We start from the raw sequence: 27,806 nt of genomic DNA, 5'->3' as shown, positions 1-27,806 counted from the left end.
TAGAAACTTTGAAAGATATCAGAGCCATCATTGTAACATTGAACACAACATTGAACACAAAGCTTCAGTTAAATGTGCCCATCTTTCATAAGGAAGGGAGGGAGGGTTATCTAGAAATATCTCCAGTCAAGACCCTCTCCTTGCTAATTTTCCCCAATAGGGAAAATAGGAATTCTTGTTATGCTTGAATCTAGCATTGGGATCTGCTAAAACATTCCCTGGGATGAAAAAGACTTTGGACAAGAAAAGCTGAAGACAGTCTAGATCTTAATAAAAAGGGTGACTTGCTCAAATTCTTTAATCTTTCCCTTATTGAAATAAAAAGTTTTACAGAGACACCAGTCTGACTAAAGAAAAAAAGAAGGAACAGGCATAAAGATTAAAAACAGTTTACACGAGAATGCTCAGAAAAAGAGCATAGATTAGAAGTAGGTAGTTTGAAGTATAATCTTGATAATCAATTGTACTATATATGATTCCAAAACATAATCTTGCTACATACCGATGCATTAAACAAATCATTTTTTGAAAGCATATTTAGAGGTTTTGCCCTGAAGTACTTTATAATTTATTTTATGTTATTTATCCGACTTCACTTATTTTAATTTCATCACACTTTTCTACTCAAAAGCTACTAGGTGTCCTTTGCAATTTATTCCATTGTATCCAATATTCTGTAGCATTGGGTACCACCAAACAGTCATTTTAATTAAGCACAAATCAGACTTATGTTTATTAAAAAAATACTTTACAGGGGAAAAATTCTATGCATTCCATTGTACTTTTTTTTTTTAAACAAATAGCTTTGACAGTGATACGCTTGTACAGTCACCTACCAAAAGAAATGCACTGTGTCAAAGGATTATTCACAGAGAGGGTTAAAATTTTCCCATCAGTTTACACTATTATAAAAACTTCTTTAAAACACTTGCTAAAATGTCAATAAATATACTAAGGCCACACAAAGCAAAAAACAAAAAACAAAAACAGTCTTCCAGGCAATTGTACATATCCTTTATATGCAAAGACCTTAGATTATTAAAACCACAGAAAAATATCTTAGCTGCCAATCAAAACTGAATTTAATCACAAAACACTACACAAATCTATTTTATACAACATGTAAAGATATTTGCTTAGACAGAATTGAAAGTGCTAGATTAAGAGAAGCCCCTTATCAACTACATGTGCTGTTGGGTCCTGAAAATATTATGTATATCAATGGAAGGCCATAACATTATTGGAAATTTGTTTATTGGACCAACATATAGTTTATCCACATTACAAAAATGTTCGGAGCTGAAGGATAAATATCCTTATTCATAGCAACCTTCAAGCACAACCAATATGGCTATAAATAGCATTTATAAGGAAATAAGAGTGCTATCCCACCAATAGTAAACACATTTAAAGTTCCACCAATTTCAATGGAGAATTAAGCAACTGCTTATCTTCCATTCAAAATAAATGGGACTTATAGGTGCTTAACTTTGGTTGGATTGTGCCACAAGTGAAGATAATTCACCACCCAGAATAAATTCAAGCATATGAATGGCAGCGGGGGAGGGGAGGAGGGGAAGTTATATGCATCTTGGGGCTCTGATATAACTTTCTTGTCTCTGGACAAATGTTATGCCCTCAAAAATAGGAAAACAGCTAATGAGCCCTTTTATTATATGGTAAAATCTGTAATGGAAGTATTCCTTAATTTCACATGAAACCTCCATATGTTCCATCTTCATGGAAGAGAACATGTCTATTATTTACATATTACTTCATGTTCAGAAATATGTGAGGGGGAATGTGAAATATTTAGTTCACTTAAATATTAATTTTGCTTTTATTGATTTGCTAAATGAATCAATAGCCCAATACAACCTTTCTTGAAAACATACTATTTTTCATTGGTATTTAAAAAGAAATGGATTTTTAGTAAAACAAAAGAAATTTTCCAGCTACCAACTTAAGAGCTGCTCAAGATCTTTAAATAAGAACCACCTTTGTGGATCTACTAATGGCATTTAAAAGATAGAATATAATGAATGCTTAACTAGTATTCAACAATTATATAGATTAGAAATGAATATGTTCCCAAATTGTCCACTACTTCTAATAAAATAAATGTAAAGATTTTTCTGCCTTTACTCTTCATTTGATTTTGTAACTATATAATGTCCACATATTTTGAAATTTATAAAATAAGATTTCCTGTCAGGTTTAAGTGAAATATCTTTGCAAAGCAACTAGGCATTAAAGTATCAATTACGCTGGCAAGATAATCATTTTTTGACTTCATCACATCAGCACAAATCATTCCCAACATCTTCCTGAGACATTAATTATCATCTCTTTTCTACTCCAAGAGCAAATATTATGTTCTCAAACAAAATCATTAAAACAAACCATTCTGCCACTCATTTTTTCAGGTCCATTTTGATTATTTTTCACTCAAGTATTTGTATTGGTCTTTCTTACTCTAGAATATATATGGATTAGTATATCAGTTGTAGTGCTTTTTATCAACTGTTCCTATAAGAATCTTAACCACTGAGCCAGAGTGAGATGCAGGCACTCAGGCTTTCTGACTGAGCCTTCTTCCTACTCCTGAAAAAGCTTAAATTTTGAGGAGTTTTTAAGAAAAACAGTCTAGCAGTATGAGGTGAGCTACAGGCATAAAGAGAAATAAGCAGAGTCCTGGCAGATACACAAAAATTTATGCCCAGACTTCTTTGGTATTTGCTAGGGAATGCAGTAGTAATGATAATTCATACTTTTTAACTATTGTAAAGATGTGGCCAAAGTAATTACAGTAAAGACTATATGTATTATTAAATCAAAATAGGTGACAGAAAATATATTTGATGGTTGAAATGTAAATTGGTGAATATATTTATACATAATACCATAAAATTTTGACAGAAAACTCTTGAGTTGGAAAAATGTGGGATGCTGCTTCAGAATCATTTATTTAATCTTCTTAATCTTTCATGAATGGCAAAGGTCATGAATGTTCATTTCACATACTTTAGTAGATTGTTTAATTTTAAAAAAGGCTTCTCTTGTAAGCCTATTGCTGTAATGTGATGCACACAAAAAACTCTTTAAGGTTATTGAACTGGATCTAGAACTATGCACAATGGAGTTCACACTGAAAAAAAAAAGGATATTGGTAATTTTTGCCAATACTTTTCCTCCAGTCCCCTAATGAAGAAGTGCTCTGGAGAGTTGGGAAACTTTTTTTCCTCTAGCTGAAAGCATTCTCTGAATCCTGGTTCCCTCTGCCAATAGAAAAACCTCATTCTGCTCTCAAAGGAGCAAGTTTAGATTCCAATTGCTATTTTCATCTTACTCTATGTCTTTTTCTAATGTCCATTACTAGATTGTAGAATTTGAAACAATTTTCAAATGTATATTTCAAAACAGGATAAGTGAAGTAATAAACAGTTTTTCATTCAATTATTTTTTAAATCCAACTCCTGAGTGATCATACAGTACACAGTGCAACTCAATGCAGTTGAAATATCCAAGTGACATGTCTGGAGTTGAATTTGTTATTTACATAACATTAACTGTGGGAAATTGATGTTTGGAAGACGAGGAAAATTAGTGGAAGAAAAATGCAAAAATGTGGAGTTGGTGAAACATAAATGAATTACTGAAGCCCATATTGTCTATGAAGAATTTTACTTAGGACAGCCAGCTACAGCTTTTGAAAATTCTTCTGAATAACTGTAAAAAAATGTAAAAAGCCAGAGTACACAGAGGTTTTCTGAACCAGTATTGGTCAATCTAGAATTTTTCATTAAAAGCTACACTCCTGTATAAGAACTCACTACCTTTTGTAAAAAGGTTTCAACCTAAACACCTTATTTACACAGATTACTTAGAAAGTCCCTACCACTTCAGTATGGAAATTCAATTTGTTGAAAATTGTCTACTTGTCTTTAGGACTGCACCAAAGTCAATACATAAACATGTATATATCAGGAGTAATACAAGTTCTATCTAAATACTGCAAAGTTTTCTGATTATTTTGCTATTTGTTTAAAACTGTGTCCTCTATACTGAGGTGCTAATATGCTTATAATCTACACAAAACAATATTGCACAAAGTAATTGCTATTACAAACATACGAATATTTGCATTTTCCCCACAACTGTTTTCTTGACTTGCATTGGTGTAGCGCTCCCATTCTCTCTTCTACATTAAAAAACAGATTTAAAAATACAAATAAATTTGATTAAATCGTGATAAAAGTTCAGATCCTACATGAGGGGCCCAATTTCATTTTACTATCCAAAACAAACATTGTTCTGTATATAATGAATAAAAGCTGAATCTACTTAATGCTGGGAAATATTGAAGGAATGCTAAATAATATAAGCCAATTATACTGAACATACTAACATGTGCTGTTTAATCTTCCAATATAGCATTAAGGAATCCAAGAATTACTTGCAAAAGTAGCAATCCATATGTGATTATGTGACAGTTTATTGTGAATCAGTTATATATAATTTCAAAGAATAAAGGAGATATAGGCCTGCCCTATTATATTAAGTGCCTCAATGCGAAGGAGTTGATGGTTTCCCTCTAAGATGCCTACTGTGAATTAAACAAGCCACCAAGTTGGTTTAAATATTGTAAAGCCTTAAAGTGCTCAAAGACAGCAGTTTCGTCAAAGAGACTGCTAACAATTACTTTCATTAGACACTAGTGTATTAAGTTATGCAGTTCGGAAAGATATTAAAAAAATATTCCAATATACATTAAAAGCAGAGGACCACGAAAGAGTTGTATCAGTAATTTCATTTCAACAAGATCATACACTCTGCAACTAATCTCATACATCAACTTCTTACTGAATGTCTTCTTAAGCAATTAAGGATTAATCTACACTGCTGGTAACTTGAGCTTCCTCCAGGCTTTCAAACTCTCTCACACATACAAATGTCATTGATCATTAAAAGTGCTGTGCTTTCTCTTTCATTCAAGCCATTAATTGAATGGGAGGGAGAGTCACTTTGTGAATCTGCCACAGAAACCATCCCTTTTATGCTGAAAGCTAAAGATAAAATAGATGAAAAGTTATCAGACTTATCAAGTGTTAAATACTTGATATTCCTGAAGGAAAACTATTGAGATGTTGAATTATTTACCTCATCCCTTAAAAAAAGAAATGCAAAAAGTTGTAGTCCACTACTACATGCTGTACTAAGGGAATAAAATACAACTCTAATTTTGCATAATCTGTGTAAAAAAGATACGCTTGACATTTTGGAATGTCACCTTTCTTTATAGAATTATAGGCAAGTTTTCTCCAATAAAACATAACCCAGTTATAAAACTATAACTTCACATCAAAATTTTAAAAAGCTGTTTAAAAATGTATGATTATGTACATATCAGACAAGAAAGAGTATATGATCCTTCTGTGGATTGTGTTGCTGATCTGAATCTAGTTTTAAAAGCTGGAAAGGGCAAACCAGTAATCTTGTTGCAGAATAAGTCATGACAGGGATGAAAACAGTGATGGTGATGCTACTGTCACAGTAGTCTGTACTTCTCTTTCTTCTTCAGTCTCTTTTTTCATAAGTACACATTGGTCTTCACCTTCCAGTTTCACCGTGTCCGTATTTGAAATGTTTTCCATACACTGAGAATCCTCTGCCGCAGGATAGTATTGTTTGAGCCTTATATGCCAAGCTAAACTGCAGACAGCTGACACTGTCTTGAACTGATGAATGACATTTCTAGGGATGAAGTAGATGTCATTGTCACATAGCTGGATTCTGGCATAACGAATCCCTTCTCGTCTCATTTGGTTTAGCTTAGCTTCGTCAACCCATTGAACACACTGAGGAGGGAAAAAGGTAACTATGAGTAAGATTTAAAAATTGTATTTTTTTGTGCTGTGTAAGTCATAAAGACTATTGGTTGTGATGAAGTCAACATGAAATCTAAATGACACATATTCCATGAGCCATGTACTGAAACTACTGCTATGCTAATAGATCAAAATAAAGGAAGTTACCATTCTAATAAGAGGCAATCCATCAAAAAATTTGGAGTGTTAATTATATTGAGGGGACCAAGTTAAAAAACTGTCAAAAACTTTAATCTTAAATTTAATCCAAGTATGACAATGCTTTTTTTGGCCTTTCTTATTCTGTTCAGAATTTACCTATATCTTGCTTTTTAAAACAGTTTAGAACAATACCACACAAATAAATAAAAATATCTTAAAGCATAGCAAAAATCTATTTAAAACAGCAAATATTTAAATATAAAATGTCTTCTAAAATTAACTTTTTAAAGCCCGGACCAAGTTTAAGAAATCTTGCTTCTACTATTCATACTAGTTCAATCTTTGCTGAAAAATAATGGACAAGTTTACGGATAAAAGTCCAGGCAAAACAACTGCTGGCTTCTTCTCTTGGGAAGAAAACAAGGAGGAAACTTTTTTAAAAAGAGGATGGGATAGTTTGAGGAGCTCTGTTTCTCTTTAAAGAAACATTGCCTAATCTACCTCCCAACCCCCACTTATATATGCATTTCAATTATGTGTGTGTTATTCTGGACTTTGTTTCATAATCAAGGATCAACAGAAAACTTTCAGGAAAAAAAATAACAGCATTTTAAATGGAAACAATGTGTACAACACAATAAAAGACTACCTGTGATACTGGAGGTTCATGCAGATCCAACTGAAGTCTTTGAACTACATCAGTGAAATCTTCAGCATGAAAACAAACAACATCTTTGGTTATACGAGGCTGGTCACTCCTGAAGAAATGAAGATTGTAAAAAGATGTTTGAAAATATTAATTAAACTTTGAAAATTCCATATATTCAATAGCAAAACAACATACCTTCTCTCTCATTTTGATAGTCAACCTCTAGGAAATGTTTCCTTTTTATCTATATATTATGTGACATGTAAACTCATGTACATATAAAATACAATGTAATTTCCCTTCCTCTAAGATGGTTTGTTTATGTATTGTATTTTTATGCTACCATACTCCATTAGGATTGATGGTGACATACAGCAGTCTGATCAAGGAGGCACATCACCCCATCTTTCAAGGAAGGTAGCATTACCCATTTAGAAAAATGTCATACAATAGAGCCAATTCCATAATATAGAATGTCTGATACTGGCATATAGCTCCCCAGAGTCACACAAGTTTCTTCAGTCAAGTTCTTCTATCTGTCACTTTAAGCAGTGAGATCCCATTTGCAAGTGTACACTGATCATATTTCTTAACATAGCACCAGTTGTGATTTAATAGGTCTGGAGGTCAAGGTTCGATATGGTAGTCTACATCTCTTTACACACATTGTCTACATCCTTAAAACTCAGAAATCAAAAAGAATCCCAAAAGACAGGATAATGTTTGCTAAGATTAAAAATTATATTCCTTGGATTTGCCCCAACAAGGGAGCCTGATTTAAGGGAGATCATGAACCAAAAAGTGATACAACTATGTGAATTGGTCACAGCAAACCACTGTCTAATCCAACTGTTACTCCCCATTACCAATTTAATAAAGGAGATGACTTACAAGTATTCAAAGAACAACAGCCTGTAATGTTGGAGTTTCATGGAGGCATATAATTAAATACTTTTTGCAGCTTCCATAGAATTGACTTTCTAATGGGCCTCATTTCAAGACTTCATCCCAAAATATGCCATCTCAAAATATCCTTCTACAAACAAGTCTACTGTACTATGAAAGCAATTCCTTTTGCATAAAAAAAAACCCATTCTGGGAATTTTCAGAGATTAGATTTTCCTGGTAATTTGGATTTTAAGAATTTATAGCAAAAATGCCTTGTAACAAAAACATTATAACGTAAGTTCTGTTAAAATCAACACATCTCTATTTTAAAATGCTATAAATCCCCGCTCTTACCATTCACCAAACTGCACAGCTTTTAAAACTCCAACAGCAGCTGTACTCTGCCAATCAAACCCTTGCCCAACATGATCAGCATGCGCTCTTGTTCTGTCTTCAAAGAGAACTTCACGGGGTTCACTGGTCCGAGGTAGATATTGGAGATTTTTTATTTCATTCATAGATCTATGAAATGGAATGAAAAAGAAGATAATTATTAAATTTATAAGGGAAATACAAAAAATGTCATAAAAACAGATAATCAGTTATCCTTTTTTACATCATTATGCAGGCACTACTTTGATAAGTGGTGATTTAACTCTAATGTAATCAAATGCAATATAAATTAAAATGGAAAACAATAAAAGATGGGACGCCTTAACAGTAAAAGGCCACTTTTAAAAAAGTTTATGCAGATGTTATATACCAGGGATTATTCTATGCACTATTAGGAGGCCTTTTGAAAGAAAAATGCAGCAGATAACTTCAACTTTTTCACAGTTTAAATATAATACACAGACAACAAATGCTTACATCGCAGAAATTCAATGAACTTAAAAGTTGGCAGTGTGCAGCCTTCCAGAACCTTCACCAGGACTGATGCAAATTGGGAGTTCAAAGGCCCCAGGGGAACCCACACTAGAATGCTATGCACAGTGCCTTGAGCTCCTGAAGTAAAGACAGGATATCAAACTAACTAATAATGTAACAATGTGCAGCTTTGACACAGTCTTCACTGTCTTGCTCTTTGCAACACTAATGATTTCATACAGTTCAATATCATTTTAATGTTTTACCATCTACAGAAACAATATAGCAGTATGACAATATGACAGTAGCTATAAGTACCTGAATGGAAATATATTTTAAATCAAATAAAGTTTATATTAGGTGCACTGAACTGGAAGCTGTTGTTTTAATTTATGTAGATATTCCATCAATATTTATTGCATTCCCTAACATAAACTTGCATCCTGGGAGTTTATGATGCAATATATGATACTGACAGAGGGGAAAGGAATGGCAGCACTACAAAAAAATATGTACAAAATTATCATGACTTAAGCTATATTGGAAGGAAAGTTTATTATTACCGTGTTTCCTTGAAAATAAGACCCTGTCTTATATTTTTTTGAACCCCGAAATAAGTGCTTGGCCTTATTTTCGGGGAGGTCTTATTATTTTGGGACACGTGGAGCAAGAGGGTGCTCCTCTTGCCGTCTTACCTGATTTCCAGCTCTGCATTTAAATATTTTTGGGGAGGGCTTATTTTTGGGGGGAGGCTTATTTTAACGTATGCTCTCAAAAGCCCGATTGGGCTTATTATCAGGGGATGTCTTATTTTCAGGAAAACAGGGTACATATATATTAACTAAGTTTCAGAAAGTTGTCAGAATAATAAACTGATGAGATGTTCAGTTAAAATTCAGAGGTACAAATTCCCTCCCAGCTATAAAGATTACCTGCGCCTTTTGAATGGTGACTTTGGCATATCAGCTGTTGGGATCATCTGTTCACCAGGTCTTACCCACATAATGGGCCCATCATCACTTTGTGACCTACACTGAAGTCTGAGACTCGAAAGAGTACCCCAAGGCAAAGTCATCTGTATATCACAAAAGAAAACTAGTCAGATAGCAACATGAAGTGTTTTGGACATCTTATAAACAGATGATCAATTTCTTTATTAAAATATAATTTGTACAGTCATTAAGGATTTTTTGTTTTCAGTATAATTTATTTCATTCTGTCATGCAATAAAATTAGACAAAAATCACAAATTTTAACTAATGTTAGCACTGAATTGGTGGTAGAATAAAAAGTGATAAAGCATTATTAAACATTAAGAGAATATTTAACAATTCTCTTAATGTTTAATAATGCCTTATCACTTTTTATTCTACCACCAATTCAGTGCTAACATTAGTTAAAACTTAAATCAGCAAAAGAAGAAGCAAAACTTTAGTACTTACTCTAAGAAATGGAGATTCTTCTAACATATCAAGAAATTCTGGAAAATAATCTCCAACTTCTTCATCTACTGCTCCAACAAGACTGATCTGCCTCATCGGACCTGCTCTGTAAGTTCCACAGCAGTACGTTCGACTGACCTTATAGAGAAAAAAATAAAACTGTTTTATCCCACAGCATTAAAGTAATCTATAAATTTCCTGTGAAGTCAAGAATATTGGCACTGTTCATACAGAACATACAAATATCTGAGCTTGAAATTCCCCTCTCCTCTTATGTTATGAATTGGGGTTCAGGGGTACCACGGACCGTGAACCTGCTCATGAGCAAACACACTAGGACTGAAATAAATCTGACAGAGGCATCTTGTGTAAAAATATAATTTACTTTAAAACATTTAAAAAGCACTATGTCTTTAAAAAAAGCACATTAGTAACAAAGTCTTATCTTGGTTATGTGAAGCCAGGCTATCTCCCTAGATTCCTCTCCACAATACCGAAACAGTTCACAAGAGAAAAAGGTTAACATGACAATAAGCAGCTTCAGTGTCGATACATCATCGAGGTAGTAGAAGGGCGGCAGCATAAACTTCACAGCTAAGGAAGTCACCTGAAGAAAAAACAATTTCAATCAGCAAACGTAGCTTGAAGCTTGTGGGAGGAAGAATGTCCAGCAGCAGCAGTTCTGATGATGGCTTGCGTGCTTCATAACAGCAAAAGGCAAGCATCCATAGGAGCATCTCTGCAACAGCATCTGGAGTCCTTATCTGTGTTCTTCTCCCTTCTGTAATGTTGCACTGAGCTCTGCATCCAGTTTCCAGCAGGAGCTCTGCATCTAGGCCTAAACAGTGTTTAGACCCGAATAGCAAGCGAAAAGGTCCTTGCTTATATGGGGAGTTAACCTGCAATTAACTAGGGCGGGGGAAGGCTTGCAGGTAATTGCAAACAGGAGATGGCTTGATTGAAACCATGCTGTTTGTGACTGATCAAGTAGCCACAGCAATCCTGAAAACACTCGTGACATCTTATTCACAGGTAAATTGCACAGAAGAGTGCAATAAATACAAACATTACTTTCCTTAATCAAAGAATAAGGATAGTATCCTATGTTTCAGGATGGTGCAATGAAAGATCAGCCTAATAGTAATATAGCAATTAGAATAATAATTTTTAAACTATTGTTAAGGCTCATAAACTATGTCTATGTGTAAAAAACCTTTAAAATCTGTGAAAAACTGAATAACTAGATATTCTTAAAGAAGCCAAACAACTAAACCAGGGGTCTGCAATCTTAAACACTCAAAGAGCCATTTGGACCTGTTTCCCACAGAAAAGAAATCACCAGGGTGGGTGTGTCCAACTCGACATCACTCACTCCCACCCAGTCACATGACCCCTCCCCCCCCAGCCACGCTTACCCAGGTTTTGTGGCTCCTAGTGTTTTCTGTGGGAAACAAGTCTCTCTCTCTCTCTCCCCCTCTTTCTCCCTCCCTCATCTCCCTATCTCCCTCCCCCTCCCTATCTCTCTCTCTTCCTCCCTCCCTCTCTCCCTCCCCCTCCCTATCTCCCTCTCTCTCTCTCTCCCTCTCTCCCCCTTTCTCCCTCCCTCATCTCCCTATCTCCCTCCCTCCCTCTCTCCCTCCCCCTCCCTATCTCCCTCTCTCTCTCTCCCTCTCTCTCCCTCCCTATCTATCTCCCTCCCCCTATCTCCCTCCCTCTCTCTCTCTCCCGCCCTCCCTCCCTCCCTATCTCCCTCCCCCTCCCTATCTCCCTCTCCTTCCCTCCCTCCCTCTCTCTCTCTCTGTCTCATGTGCGTGCGTGTGTGTGTGTGTATGTGTGTGTGTGTTCCCTCTTGAACCACTTCCAAAAACAGAAGAGGGTTGGTGGGGTTTTTTTTGCCGATGTTGTTTTTTCTTCTTCTTTGGGTGCTCTTTACCATATTAAAATCAAAAGTCATTTCGGGTTCCCAGATAAATGAAGCTCTTTCATCCCCCTGCTGTGGCTCGGTCGGCTGAACCCACCACTGGCTGGCCTGCCCCTCACCCTCTCCTCCCAGTCACTCCTTGCCTGGCCTGAGAAGGTAAGGATGACGGCGAGAGATGGAAACTTGCTCCATATTCCAGAGGAGAGCAAAGTGCCCCTGTACTTGCCATAACTTGCAGGTACTTCTTCCAGCCCTTATTGGTCCTGTGCACACCTTGGTCACTCAGGGAGACACATGACTTGCTCTCCACTCCAAGACACTGGCTCAGCCTGTCTGCTGCCGACACCGTTGCTGTTGCCACCTCTAAAGCCTGCCCACTGCTCTCATGGCGCCTTGCGCAGCACAGTTAAATTTAGCGTGCTTCACAATTGGGAAGAGGGTGTCCACTCCTCCTCCTGGAGTCCATTCTGATGCAGAGCATCGGCCACAACCGGACTGGGCCAGAGTCTCAGGGTAGAGACAAGTCGTGCATCTCCCCGAGTGACCAAAGTACACGCAGCACCAACAAGGGCCAGAAGAAGCACCTCTGAGATATGGCAAGTAAAGGGGTGCTTTGTTCCCGCTCTGGAATATGGAGCGAGTCTCCATCCCCCGCTGTCGCCCTTACCTTCTCAGGCCAGGCGAGGAGTGACTGGGAGGAGAGAGTGAGGGGCAGGCCAGCCAGTGGTGGGTTCAGTCGACAGGGAGCGACAGCAGGGGGACAAAAGAACGACATGCAGCTCCGGAGCCATAGGTTGCAGACACCCAAACTAAACTAAACAACCAGCAGAACTGTTTTATGGTAAACTGACAAGAAATACACAGAACAGACGCTCAAATTGAAACATCTACTACTTTGGAAAAAAATAGAGGTAAATACACCCAACTGAAAGCATACATGCGAGATGTTTCCTCATCTCCAGTGAGTTAGTATAACAGCATGCAATAATAAAGTACTAAGTGAGATAGAGATATTTTCTTATTCACCAATTCCACAATTAAACAATAATTCAAAGTCTATAATTCTTCCCTTGCCAAGAAATCCACAAGGGTCTATCGGGGTGGGGGGGGGATTTTCCATACATCATTAACTAGAATTATTGTATTTTTCACACTATAAGACACACCAGACCATAAGACACACATTAGCTTTAGAGGAGGAAAACAAGAAAAAAAAATCTGCCTCTGCCTCCTAGCATCCATCCGGTATTCATCTGGTTAGTGTCCTTGCAGCAAACAGCCTGGACAGCCTCAGCACATTATCGCAGCCCCAGCACGTGGCTCGTCAGGGCGCCACTCAGTTGCCCCTACCACTGGTCAACTGAACTGAGCTGCTGCCACCACCAGAGAACATTGGAGCCTTCACTGCTGAGCAGCTGATTAGTGGTTGGATCGGCCTCCTGGAATACCGCCGATCAGCTGTTCTAGGCAGCAGGAATCACCACCGCTGATCGCCACTGCCATGATTGGTGCCTAGAAGAGCTGATCAGTGATATTCCGGGAAGCCGATCCAACTGCCAATCAGCTGCTCCGCAGTGAAGGCTCTAGCATTCCCTGGCAGCGGCAAACAGCAGCAGTGGTGACAGGCGGCGCCACCACCGCCGCACCAACCCCTCTCCCCCTGCCGCAATATTCACTCTATAAGATGCACAGACATTTCCACCCACTTTTGGGGGGAGAAGTGAGTCTTAGAGTGCGAAAAATATAGTATGTCAAGTACCCACAGGAAATAGGCAGTTACATGTTTGTTAAAAGCTAGTCTAGTTCATAAACATCAAGGAACATGACTGATTTATATATCAGCAGTTCAGTTTAAAATATGTTATGCCAATTGTATATAATTTTTTCAGAAAAGAAAGAAAAATTTAAATTTCATAATAACTGGATTTCATCCCTATTTTTAAATGCTACATGTAATATTTTACATTACATGTTTCATATGGTTCAATAATGATATTGTTTAATGCATATGTACCTAGTTATATACAGAATTTTTTACTTTTCCTCAAAGAATCCCTATTTGCCAGAAAGTAAGTTGAAACTGACAAAAACAAATGGCATCTACCATTCTTGATTCCAAAGTCCGTAAAAAATAGTTTGCGTTATGGACATATTCTTATAATAAAATTAATGAAATAATTGCTATCCCTTAGAAATTAAAAGACATTATTAGATTTTAGTGAACTCTCAAGTAGACTATTTAATTAGTAACACAGGTGCCTTCAATCTCATAATCAGTGACTCAGCCTATTTCAATGGAGAAAAGTATTTACTCAAGTTTTTTGTGTCACTGTGCACAGCGTAGTTAACATAGAAAACAAAGGAAAGCAGAAAGGAAATGAAAAAGCCAAGTGCGCTAAAGATAAAGACTGCAAAACAATCTCTAAAGAGTTTCATGTTCTTCTGACTTGTTAATAGTATCAAGTTTATTTTAGTTTAATTTTATCAAGTTTAAGGTTCATGGGATTGAAGCCAACCAACCACCTTGAATGTAGCTGCAAGGGGAACATTGACTTAGACTGATCAGAAGGATTGTATAAAATGGTGGAGAAAGAATCAGGAAAACTTCAAAACAGATCACAGCTGATCTCCAAGAGCAAGGTGCAACAATATCAAGTCAAACCATCACTGAAAGATGACTGAAAGTGGCCTCCATGGTAGAAAATCCATGAAGTGTCCACTTCTGAAAGACAGAGACAAAAACAGCAGACTATAGTTTGATAAATTGCAGGTTGAAAGCCACAAGTTTGTTTGGAAGAATTTTCCAGAAGATGAAACAAAATTAGAGCTTTTTGTAAATCAGCAACTCTATATTCATTGAAGAAAAAAAATGATACTCTTAAAGAAAAAATTGCTGGTTGAGAAATACATGTCTTATTCAGAGCTACAGAAAGTGCTTGATTACAGATGTTATTTCAAAAAGGTATACTATGCAATATTGAGTTAGGTCTCACTAATTACATCCATGTCATTTTCATTTGTTTTATTATTTGCAAGAAAATATATAGTCATCCATCAAAGGCAAAGTATCTGCTCTATGGACTAGAGATTTCAACATGTTCCATGATTAACTGGGATCCTCTGAAAAAAGGTGGAGGAATACCAAATACTTTTGACTGTGTCTGTAAATGTCAAATGAATATTTAGACTCTAGTAGTTTCTTATTAAAGTGAATAAGGAATAGATAGATTCCTAATCTCCAACTCCAAGTACATCCTTCTCTTTTGCTTGGGTAAGTAGCTGTCAATATATCTTCACAACTGACATGAAGCAATTGCATTTTCTATTTGAGGGCAAAAATAATCTCTAAAAAACTCTAGGCCTTTGATATTTCAATCTGAAAGTTGGATTTCAGAGCAGAAGATAAAAAACAAACCTAATAAAAATTCTAGTCCATGCGATAAGGCATACAGCTCAGATTCTTCTGCATGTTATTAATAAAAAAAGCCTACTTACCCACAAAGTTAAAAAATTACTGCATATTAATTTGGCCAAAAATCCTTCCTCTTAATAAAACTGCCCTGTACTTTATGATTCTGTACAGGAGCATCCAGGAACAATGCATGGGTATGGTGACTGGAGATGGTAGATATTGGTGGGATGTTTTGAAGTGTCAACCAGCTTCATCATGTTTTTTTCTTTTTATTCTTTACTTTGGGGGTGGTGGTATTGTTTCTTTTATTTTTATTGTATTGTGGGCCATCCAAAATCATTTGAAGTTGGGCAACACTACATTTAATGAAATAATATATGAAAGCCATGAAGATAATGCCCTCCCTAACCTCTTCCACAAACCAATGAAGGTAAAAGAATGTAGGATTTGGTGGGGGTAGGGGGCAGAAAGGATAGTCTGAGCACCATTATTTTTCTTCTGTAAAATTTTTCTATACCTTTTGAGAGTAATTTGTTTTCCACCATTTAGGACTTAAATCTAATTTCTATTTTATACTAAGTACAACTAGCTGTTTGCTCTTGGAAACTAGGACATTCTCATCAGCCATTTTTAACAATGCAATCCTTATGGTTGTGATGGCACCAAAAGGCTCAAATTATCAGTAAAGGCTTACTATATCTAGGTCTTAAAATTCAAAAATAATGCTTTTCTTATAGAGGCATAGTCTGGAGGGGAACAATGGAATGTGAAATGTGTGAAGGTAATATTGAACTGTATTTGACACACAGCGTGCAAAGGCAATTGGAGATGGCAAATATAACTAACAGAAAGCATTCTGAATTTCAGCTTTCTGGGTAATATTACTTACAGTCATCAACACGAGATTCAAATTAGAATTCAGGCATGCCAGGGAAATTTCTCTTACCTGAGTGTGAAAGTTTGAAATGGTGGTTGTTTCAATGTCTTTTTTGCCAAGGATTTCCATTTTCACTGGAGTGCTAGGGAAATTGAAAGCAAAGTAATCCAAGAAGTCTGGCAAGTATGCAGCTGCCCCATGAACTATCGCTAGAGCATAATAAGCTGCATTTTTCTCGTTTTCACTGAATGTCAAAGCAAGAAACTCTTCTGCAAATCTCTCCATCTCCACTGGAGACAAAAATGAGAGTTCATCCATATAGGCATGAAGAACTAGAGCTCCTCCATTTGATTGATGTTCTTCATGAATAAAATTACTAAATTTAGTGCCTGTTTTTAAGAAGCTGTTGCGAACAGAATGCTCTTGGTGGGTAGTAAATGGAGACTGCACCCCCTGGGGTATCCTATATTCCTCCATGCCCACATTCAACTGACACAGCTGTTCGTCTTTTAGATACCTAAAAGATTCCTTGTTCTCTTCCAAATTATCACTCTCCTCTGGAGTCAAAGTCTCTTTGCTGATACGGGTAAGACCAGCACACATTGTCTGTACTTCTTTGTTGTACATTTTCAGATGCCTCCCTCTCATGTCTTCTCTGTGTTTCTTTTTCTTCTTCTTCTTTATTTTCTTTACAATAAGACTGTCAGATCTTTCTGTCTTGCCATTTTCATCTCGGGTTTCTAAAAGTAGTAAGAAAATAAGATATTTATGTTGCAAAAGAGTTATATTTAATAAAAGTATGTATTTTTTCAATAATGCACCAATACTTTACTAAAATGTTAATATAAAGGTTTACTTTTAAAAATTAGCTGCTGTTATATAAGAAAATGCTTTTTATTTTTACATACTTGTACGTACGTATGTACGTACGTACGTACATACATACATACATACATGCCGTATTTTTCGGAGTATAAGATGCACCTTTTTACCCCCCAAAAGAGGGTGAAAATTTAGGTGCGTCTTATACACCGAATGTAGCCCTGCCCACCCACTGGCCCCCACCCTCTGGCCTCTGCCTCGCAGCAATTTACCTCCTTGCAAGCAAACAGCAAGAAAAAACAGCTCCTTTCAGCTTCAGCATAGGCTAATTAGCACAAGTTGATTAGATTGGCCTCCTGACTCTCAGCCGATTTGCTCTCAGTTGTTTTGTGCAGGGCTCTGCTGCTTGCTGCAAAGAGTGCTGGATCAGTTTTTTTTTTCCTTTGGGCTAATCAAGCTACGCTGAAAACAAAACTGAAAGTAAAGCAGGCTGTTTGCTGCAAGGAAAAGTTAGGCAGAGGCAGACAGAGATTTCTTTTTCTTCTTTTTCCTCACTAAAACAGGTAGGTGCAAACTGGGAAATTTAGGGCAAAAGAGGAGAGTTCAAGATTTTAAAACACAAAAGAAAAAAGGAGAAAGAAAAAGGCAAAAATAAAAAGGGAAAGGGAGAAAAAGAATAAGAAATGAAAGAGATGTTATACATATTTAGAATTGAAATATGAATAGTAGTAAGAAATAAATGGGATTTATTTATTTAGCGTATGGTTGGTCTCACACACAGTATTAAAACACTTCATTATTAAATGAATGGGAAATCATGATTGTAAAAATGAAATGAATAATAATTGGAATATTTGTCTTTGTATTTTTGAAATCTAGACAATGATAAGTTTTTATTTTTTTATTTTTTTTAGAAATATGAATAAGTATAAACTAACAATTGAAATACCTTTAATGGTATATGGGGGTGAAAGTAAAAAGGATTAAATTGTAGCTTGGATAACAGCTAGAACATTTTTAAATTTAATTAGGGAAATTGTAATGATTGAAATATTTTTAATTATATACTGTGATGAAAATAGAAATGATTAAGTTGTGATTTGGAGGATTATATGGGCAAAACTATTTGGGTTATTGGGAGAGTTTAAGATGTGAAAATGAGTAACATAAGGGGAAAGCTCTATTTAACTAGGGAATTGTAATAATTGAGATATTATTAATTGTATATTGTGTTGTAAGCAGAAATGATTAAGTTGTGGTTTGGAGGAATATATGGGGAAAATTATTTGGTTTATAATTATTGGTAAATATAATTAATTGATTTGTAAGAAATTGGATGGCATGGAAATAATTCATGTTCATATTGATTAATATACAAAAAAGATAGTTATATAACTAATTTATTTATATTAAAATGTTGAATTTGTATTAAACAACTGTAATATTTCATAATTAACCAATGTGAGGATGAATATAAAAATAGATGACAATGGGAAGGGGTATAATATAGAATAGAAGGGAAAAATTGAATTTGATTAAGATTAGAGATGAGGATGAAGGGTAATATTAGTTTTTTAAAAAAATAGATGAGGAATAAATATGACAAAAAGGAAATATAGAAATTGTAAATTTAATTGAAATGACTAAACACTGTTTAAATTTGTGAACTGGCCAAATACTCTGTTTAAAAAAAATACATTGTATGTTTGTATGTATGTCTAAAAAATAAAAAAAGCTTTTTATTAAAAAAACAAAACAAAAAAGGTAGGTGCGTCTTATACTCTGGTGCGTCTTATACTCCGCAAAATACAGTACATAATACATAAATATGTACTAGCCATTTCTATAACAACAAACATATCTAATCAGCAAAACCCAAAGTCAAAGTTTCATTTTTTTCCATCTCAAGCATAAAATCCAGAAGTGGTTTATCAGCAGAAACAAAGTTGAATGTATTTTTTTCTTGGATTAAAGCAGTTAATTTAGCCTGTTATTTCCATTAGCTTTCCAACCATGCACCCATTGTGAAAATTAAAGTATCTCTTTTGCGTATAAAGTATTTGTTAGGAATATGACTATTACCTAACTTGTTGGGTTGGCAATATATAAACCATCAATGTATGTTTGCAGTGTATTGTATTGTATTATATTGTATTGTATAGCTTTAAGACTGCTATATTGCATCATACTGTGTCCTGATTGGTTAGCTCTGTTGCCAATGTCCTTAAGAGGGAGCTAGAAACATGGCTTGTTCTCTTTGGTGTTCTTGCTCTCTGATATCTCTATCTGACTTACTGTATTACTGTTTGCAACTCCAGAAGAACTGTTTACTGTGTATGATTAATACGACTGGTATGAAGACTTTGTTTATTGGACTGTGCTTTATTTTTCCTGAATGTAAACTATAACACGACTCAGTGTACCAGTGTGGTGACTATGCTTATTCATAACTATTCAATCGCTTTCATGTGCACACCCTTGCTACTCAAGGGTTATTCCTTAACAGCATTCTTGTTGCTGTTCACATATCTAACAGCAAAGTTCCAGATTTTTTTCCAAGTTCTTTCCAACCAACAGTCCTTGGCTGACAGGACTAGCAATATGCCAAACCATGACCAAACTGGATGGGTAAAAACAACTGAGAGAAGATAGTTCCTAAGATAACATTGTCCCAAGCCATGAAGGGCTTTAAAGTAATAACCAGCATCTTGAATTGCACCTGGCAACATACTGGCAATCAACTTACTTCTAGTGATAGAAGTACTGATACTTATAAAATATCTCTATCTCAATTCTGTCATTAATATGTTTTCTCTGAAAAAACACACACAAAACAAAATTGTATAGCAATAGCAGTTTGAACAAAACCTCTTAAAGGCCTTATGTGTAAATTCCAATAACTTTCCTGCTCAAGATTCTATTTCGCCAGACTTAAATGACACCTGTGTTGATACTGTCAACTGAATTTCAAATGAAATGATATAATGCTCTCTGAATCGTTCAACTACAGTTCCCTTATTCTCTGACACTTAGTAGAATAAGCAATTTCTATTTGGCATTATATAATCATATTAGTATGAAAATAATATTAGTAACCCTTAAATAATTGAGTTACTGTTGTAGAGACAGGATGGGAAAACTCATACAAAAATCAGGCCATCTCACAAAAGTAATTTATTTAATGACCTTACAATAAACTCTGACTCAATTAATTAAAAACCTATCCTAGTCCTGCAATTTATTCCTCACTGAAGCCAACCAAATGCTTCTTAGATACTCTGATGCTGAAGGTAGAAAGGTTATTCCTCTCCCACCACTGTTTCTCTACAGCAGATATTCATGAGTATGTCGCCCACAATCCAGAGGTAACACTAAGCTTTCAAATAATAGCCCTCCAGTCTCTAAGACCACGTCCCCTTGGTATGTGGAAAAAGGTTGGGGGCTGCTGTTTTTCATACCTTAAGTCAGCATCTTCATTGAAACATTTACCATCAGCCCAAAATCTTTTTCCTAATTATAGAAAGTTCAGATATAAAAATTGGGAGGTATAGCCCCTGTCAATTGCTTTGCATTTACTGAAGTTGAAGCCCATTTCCCACTAAATTACCCAGTTCAAAGGTATCCTTCTGGAGCTCTTCACAATTGGTTTTAGTGTTACCACCCTCACAAGTTCAGTTGCTGTAACAACTTGGCCAACTTACTACCTACCAGTAAGTTAAGGTCAGTTATCAGCAAGATAAAAAAATCACTTCCCAGCATATACTGCTAACATACACCATTCCTTGATTCTCTTCTTTGGAAAAATTATTTTTTATTTCATAACTAGTTAGCAATTCACAAAGGATAGGTTTTCTACTAAAAGTACTCAAGAGCTTTCAACGAAGAATATTGTACACTTGAATTCTCAAACATTTGACAGGGCCAATGGAATCACTGCCATCCATGTATTTAGTGACATTCAAACTGTATGAATGTGGTAAGGAAAAACTACTTTTACAGAATCTTGCTTTTGTTGTTCTTTAATTATAAATCTTGTAAAAATTTGTCAGCTCCAGTTATTAACTGTGCACCTTTATCTTGGCACAATTGGAATTTACTATCCAAATAAATCTTTTCTATTTTTGCCTTGATGACATTTGTGCATAGTGTTTGTTCTTGGGCAACAAACGCATTTTGCTGTTTCCATTTTTAGCACATCATTCTTAAGCCACTACCATATTCTGTAATTTCCTTCAATATCCTTCAAAAAATGCCCACAGGGTGCTTCTGTTTTCCACATCCCTAATGCCATTTCAAGCTGTTTGTTTATAAAGTTATGCTCTTACATTTAATTTTTACGAATACCTCTTTTTTCTGAGATTTGTTTAATAAAAATTTACTTGTTTCAAAACAATATAAAGGCCTCATTTTTCTTTTCTCCAAAATTTATCTGTAAAGTTCTCACCCAACCTCTTCTTTGGAAGACATCATCTATTAACAATACTGTGAGGATGTAGGGCAGTACTCATAATCATCAATCTTCTGATTTGCTGATCAGTTATCAACCAATAACTGAGTAATAATACTCAGTCCAATTGAGTATTCCTGCACTATATTGAGTTATCAGTATTGCCCATGAGCTGATGGCTCTGATTGTACTTCCACCATTTAGGCTAAATTTTAGAATTTTTAATATTTGTTTGCAATTTACTGAGTCTATTTTTCCTTTTACTAGAGTTGGGTGCACAAAATACCTGATGTTTCCAAGATCCCCAAATTTAACCTTGTCCAGCTGCTAGACTGTTGTTTCCTTTATGATCTGAATACTTTTTTGTGAATTATTGATTTTTTTCTTTTCTTCAATTATAACAAATTTAAGAAATTATATCACTATTACATATCTGAACATCATTAGGTAATTATTCCTGTTCATCTTTTGATTGCATTGATATGTAAAGAGAGACTTTTAGATGTTGTTTGAAAACAGATAGCCATGATTTGCCATATTCAGCATCCTTGGCAATAGGCCCATCACTAAATTAAATAAAGGTGAAAACTGAGCACTTGAGGCTAATTTGGTCAAAGAAAATTTCAGTCAGCTGGAGGCAGCAGAAGACAAGGTTCAGGTTCTACTGTTTTCCCGAAAGCATGTTGAGTTGGGCACAGAGCAGAACAGAAGAATTCTGTAAGTCTTCTTGTATGACAAGGGCATGGTTCATTTAAGTCTTTGCTGTCCAGCTGTTCTCCACTGGGAGCTATCACTCTATTTGCTGGAGTTCTATGCTTTGCCTGTTGAACCTGTTCCTTAAAAAAAAAAACCCTGTTCCTTGGAACATGACCCAATTTTGGACTCTTGAACTTCTAGAGTATGACCTGACTATGCTTCTGTCCCCAGCCTTGGACTCCAGCCATTTGGAAGTCTCTGTAGGCAAGCTGGTATGGATTTGGGGCTTTGCTACTTTGTGTGTGCATTTACACATAAGCCCTGTTGGCCACTTCCTATATTTATTAAATCCTAGGTTTTAAATTCTCCTTGCAACCACTTGGGGCATACATGTCTGATCAGACAATAATGAATCACCTTGAAAGATCCCCCTTTTTGACTCCACAAAATTGATCGTTATTTACAATTAATTTTGTAACTGAGTTTTCAACTTTTCTATGCTTTTGTTTCTACAAAATCTTAAATTCTGACTGATACAAAAAATGTGCATACTTTTCATAATGTAGCCATTTGAAAGAAGTCAAATGCCTTCTTGTAATCAATCCAAGCAATACATAAATTCATTTTTTCATTCAATTATTTAGGATTGTTTTATTAATAAAGAACAATTTTTGACTCGTGAATTTTTCAATTTCCTTTTTGTTCAATTGGGTAGTGAGAAATTTACATAAACATATAGTGAATTCACATAAACATATAGTGAATTCACTATTATTCCAGTAAGCATTTTGAATGTGGTAGGCAAACAAGTTATTGATCTTTAGTTTTCAGATATGAATTCTTCTTTTATTAAAAAGTTTCTTTCAGATTCATCCAGGCTTCATTTGTTCCATTCTTTACTGCAACATGAAACTGATCAGGTAACTGTGCAGGTTTGCTAACCGAGCAGCTACCTGGCTAGACATTGACATTAAAATCTATCCAACACATCAGTCCCAGATATATTTGTTGTTTTCTCTTACTGCTTCTAACTACCATGTTTCCCTGAAAATAAGACAGGGTCTTATTTTCTTTTGAACCCCGAAATAAGGGGTTGGCCTTATTATCAGGCGGGGGTCTTATTATGGGGATGCAGGAGGCCCTGGGTGGCCTGCGCACTCACAGCCAGGAGTCTGGCAGAGAGAGGCTCCCTTTGCGCACTGCCATCAAGCCCCTCCCCTCCCACAGGGTGTGAATGTGAGCAGCCAGAAGGCACCAAACCGCACAAGTGCTTGTCTCCCCCCCCCCAACTCATGTACCTCCCAGGCCTCACCACATCGATGTGGGCGAAGCTGGTGAGCACCAGATCCCACCACCAGCACCCGCACGGAAGCCACGGCCTGGGTCAGCTCTCCCTGCAGAGTACAGCTCCAGCTGTCATCATAGAGTGGGAAGCACACTGCCAGAGCAGCCGCTGCCCTGTCTGGGGTTTGGAAGCCGCAGAGGCAGAGTTTGGGGAGAGAAAGAAAAACTTCTGCTGCTTCTGCTGCTTTCCTTGCATGCAGCCAAAAGCAGAAGCAACAGAAGTTTGGTAAGCAGAAGCAGCAGAAGGTTAGAATCAGGTGCAGGACCTAGAGAGCTTCTGGGAGAGAAGGTTTGATACTTCCAATCTACTGCCATATGGGTTTAGCCATTCTACCACATCATTGTATCTATATTTATACAAGATACAAGTACTACTACCACCGACACAGATATACAGCACAGTATTTTCAAATTTCTAATTTAAACCAATCTGCCTACACTATTATCTCATTGGCATATATGTGAAACAGAGAGCACATCCAAGAATATTTTAGCAGTTCTTCACTATAATCTCTTACCTAGTAATCTCAATTTGACTTCCACGGCTGTCTGCTTATTTTTTTTCTTATATTATTGGTACCAAACTATACCACACCACTGCCTCTTCCTCAGCACTATCCAGAACCTATCTAAACAACATGCAAGTTCCACCTCTCCAGATCAGGCATGGCAGGTATGGGATCTCCATACCAATTACAAATACACATGACATGGTAGAGGGCCAGATATTCTTCTTTTTTCTTCAATATAAATGGAACTCCATTAGAAAGTTCACTGAAAAACAAAAAGGATGCTCATCTTTTCTTCAATGCAATTTTTGTGAGCATCTACTTAAACTGTTTTTCACTATTAAAGAATATTTTAGCTAATCCATTTTTGTATCTCTGCTTTTGAAGTCATTGTATGATTGTTTGTATGCCTAAATTGCTATATGATTTTGTTTGTGTGCCTAAATTATATTATTCTAATATTATATTCTAATATTTTATTCAAATTATTATATTTTATTCAAATTTTGAAGTCATATCTACCAAATCTCTGTATGTTGATTGCTATAAACAGGAATAATCCATAATTTATTATATAACATTGTAAGTGAGCAATTCCAAATAAATAACATCTATAAATTAAATCCTTCCCTGAAACAATACCAACTTATGAAAAGAACAAAACATTATTGAAATGTAAATGAAAGCGCATGTGGGAAAGCATAAATGTTCAAGAAATATTTCTTTTATTCTATATAAATATTTGTTATATTTAAATTCATACTAGATAGTAATGAAGTTAAGAACCAGAGGGTAAGATATCCTATCGTATGGTAAACTGATTGCCTGTAAGAATGAAATAAATTGTTTTAAATAGTTTGTAGTTAGAAACCATGTGTGCTTTTAAGCATGAGTCTTTTTTTAAAAAACAGAAACCTGAAGATAATGTTTATTCTTGTAGCATAGCACATCCACATAACAATTTCTTAATCGTTTAGAGTCACAACAGTAACATTAAAAGAACAAAACCAGAACTGTATGTTTAAACATTTTAACCTCTAGTCAAGACTTTCAACCAAGTTTGATTATATTTATACATGTTGCAATATTTACCTACTCATTGATTTTCTCCCCCTGCCCCCCACAAAGCCATTTATTTATCTTCCCAATGTAACATATACAATAACTGAATTTGTTTCATTTACAAACATGTTTGGACCAATTAAGAATTCTGGCATAATACACAATCTCCTACTTCAAGGAACAGATAATAATCTCACCATTAACCGAAATCAAAAGAAATCTTAATTAGAAACAAGTAAGGCACTACATAAGTGAACTTTAGATCACCTTTCATCCCTTGACAAAACTGGCAACTGAATACATTATGTACAGTGCGCCCAGAGAAGATGTAGTTTATATGTATGTGTGCATGTCTCTCTCCATATCTATATATAGACACATAACATTTCTTTTTCAGAAAAAAGCACCACGAAAGTAATGCATTCAAAAAAAGATCCTGTTGCGGATCCTGAGTTTACAGCCACCTCCCTTTAAGGAAAGTGGCAAAGTTAAGGAAAGCTCTCCGACAAGTGTAAAAGGGCTCAGGGCTTCCACCCGGCCAAGTCTTTTTCATAGGGAGGAACTCCGACCTTTTTTCTACCACTACCAAATCTTCGGGGGGGGGGGGTCTTTCGTTCCTGGGTTCATCATTCAGGACGAATTCCTTAACGTTCAAGTTAGGTCAAAGAAGCCCGTCAAAGGCCTCTTGGAATTGAGCTTGGCGGGCGTGCCGAAGTCAGGAGCGGGTCGCTGACAGGAGACGTTTGGGGAGCGGAACGAGGCGCGCGCTCGCCCAAAGGAACCAGTAACATCCTGGCCGGGGGCGGAGAGGCGGGGGGGTTGAAGAGAGACAAACCAACCTCCCCTCCACACCCCACCCCACCCCAAGTCCGAACCGTCCCGGCCCCTCGCTCCAACTCACCTCTCTTGCTGGGCCGCCCAAGAGCCCCGTCCCCGGAGCTTCCCCGCCTACCCTTGTGGGGCTTCTCCCCAGAGGAACGGCCAGGCTCCGAGTCCCCGCTATCCGGACGGTGCCGGTGTCGGTGGTGATGTCGTCGCTCGCAGTGCAGGGCCTGCGGGGGCAGGCTAAGAGGAGAGAAAGTGAAAAGCCCAGCGGGGGCGGAAGGCACGGCCGGAGTCGCTGGGAGGCCGGGAACGGAGGCCGGCGGCAGCGGCTCTGCCTGAGAGGGCCTCACCGTCAGCGGGGGCTGGCTCAACTTCGCCCTCTTGCAGCTCCCGGCATCCCCGAGAGGACCTTTCCGCTTCCTCCCTCCTCCCCTCGGTCGACCAGGCCGGTCGCCGAGTGGCAGCGAAGGCGTCTCTTCCGCGCCCCGGGACACGGCGCGTACCGCAGCGACCTGCGCAGCCATTTCGCTCTCTCTCCCTCACACACATTTAAATGGCCCGAGCGCCTGTAAACGCTGCGCAGGCGTCGCTTGACACTCTCTGGGAATTGTGGTCCAATCTTGCACGTCGGGATCTGTAGTTTTCGTTGACTGGACGTCTGCTTGCTTATGCAAAGGTTGCCGGGAAATGAAGTTTTCGCTCCAGCTTTCAGTAGTTTTCAACGAAGAGGAGCGTGCAGGGAGTCACGCAGCACGGCCACATCCCGTAGACTTTTGGTTTCCTGGGCGGGGGAGCGGAGGTAACTTTCAACCATGCGTGAGTGGGCGGGGGAACCTCGCTGCTTTAATGGAGCATGCGTATTAGTGCAGCTTTGGATCTTCTTTTCTGTGCCGAGGTTAGATACTGGGAATTGTATTGTTATGAAAGTTGGGATTTCTAAGCACATGCAGAGTGCCTATGATCGCCGTTAATATATGTAATTCATATAACGGCTTCCGTTTCATTGGGGCCTGATTGAGTAGTCAGTGTTTTATATGTGCTTAAAACCAGCCACAGGAACATGTATTGTCAAAACCAGTACGCGCCCACAGAGAGGGACTCCTCAGGGTGCCGTCAGCCAGGCAATGTCGGCTGGCGACCCCCGGGGGAGGGCCTTCTCTGTGGCAGCTCCTGGAACGATTTGCCCCTGGAGATATGAAGGATATCGGATCTCCGGGTCTTTCGCCCTGCCCTGAAAACTTTTCTTTTCCATCAAGCAGGGCTGGCATGAAACCCGTCCCCCCCTCCCGCTTTTTTTTTTTTTTTAGCTTTTTTTAGCTTTTTAAATTGTCAATGGGTTTTAGTTTGAATGTTTTAAATTTTGGGCCAAAGTTATGTAATTCTTTTAACAATTTTAAATTTTGTATCTGCATGTGTTTTAACTCTGGTTGTTCACCGCCCTGAGTCCACTAAGAGAAGGGCGGTATACAAATTGAAATAAATAAAATAAATAAAATAAATAAAATGTATAGACTAGACTAGAGTGCTGAAAATGCCAAAGTCCTGAAATGTACATGCGCGAAAATAAACAGCACTTTGGAATGTTTCGATAGTCGAACGATTATAACCTTATTTTACCGAGGCTAGGAATGAGCGCTGAGGCTGCTTTATGTTGCTTATTTTGTGCTTAGCTATGGCAATTGAGTCACTGGATGAGAATTAATAGATTTCCGTGAAATTAGAAATATAATTAGAAGAGGCCGACCAAACCCCAAGCGTTAAGCTTTTGACTGGCTTACAGCTCTTCTCTCTAATTATTAATAGTTTTCCTCAATTTTCTGGTTGGGTAGGATGTTCTTTGCTAAATGTCTCCCCATATTCAATGAGGTATGTATATCTGGTAGTACATGTTTTGAAGGCTGCATTTCATCCAACTGCTTTTGATGTACGTTTTAAGTTTATTGTGCACATTCTACAATTTATCCTGTCTTAATGTTATGATTTTAATTCATGTCTGCTGCTTGCTTTTTGCTTAAT

At 37.1% G+C, this 27,806-nt stretch overlaps 1 protein-coding gene across 1 annotated transcript; it reads right to left on the bottom strand.

Moving 5' to 3' along the window:
* Positions 1-709: 709 nt before the first annotated feature.
* On the bottom strand, positions 710-27,806 carry RSBN1 (round spermatid basic protein 1). The gene is made up of 7 exons (XM_034414283.3): positions 25,867-27,806; positions 16,155-16,825; positions 9,876-10,013; positions 9,366-9,508; positions 7,921-8,088; positions 6,679-6,787; positions 710-5,858 (listed from the first exon to the last, which is right to left on the bottom strand). Exons 1-7 carry the CDS (start codon positions 26,312-26,314, stop codon positions 5,511-5,513), a joined length of 2,025 nt encoding a protein of 674 aa, XP_034270174.1. The 5' UTR covers positions 26,315-27,806; the 3' UTR covers positions 710-5,510.

The sequence above is a fragment of the Pantherophis guttatus genome, chromosome 3, assembly GCF_059756535.1.
Source record: "Pantherophis guttatus breed Tessera chromosome 3, ASM5975653v1, whole genome shotgun sequence".
Lineage (NCBI taxonomy): Eukaryota > Metazoa > Chordata > Lepidosauria > Squamata > Colubridae > Pantherophis > Pantherophis guttatus.
The sequence above is the reverse complement of the archived record's forward strand: the minus strand, read 5'-3'. Positions and strand labels throughout refer to the sequence as shown.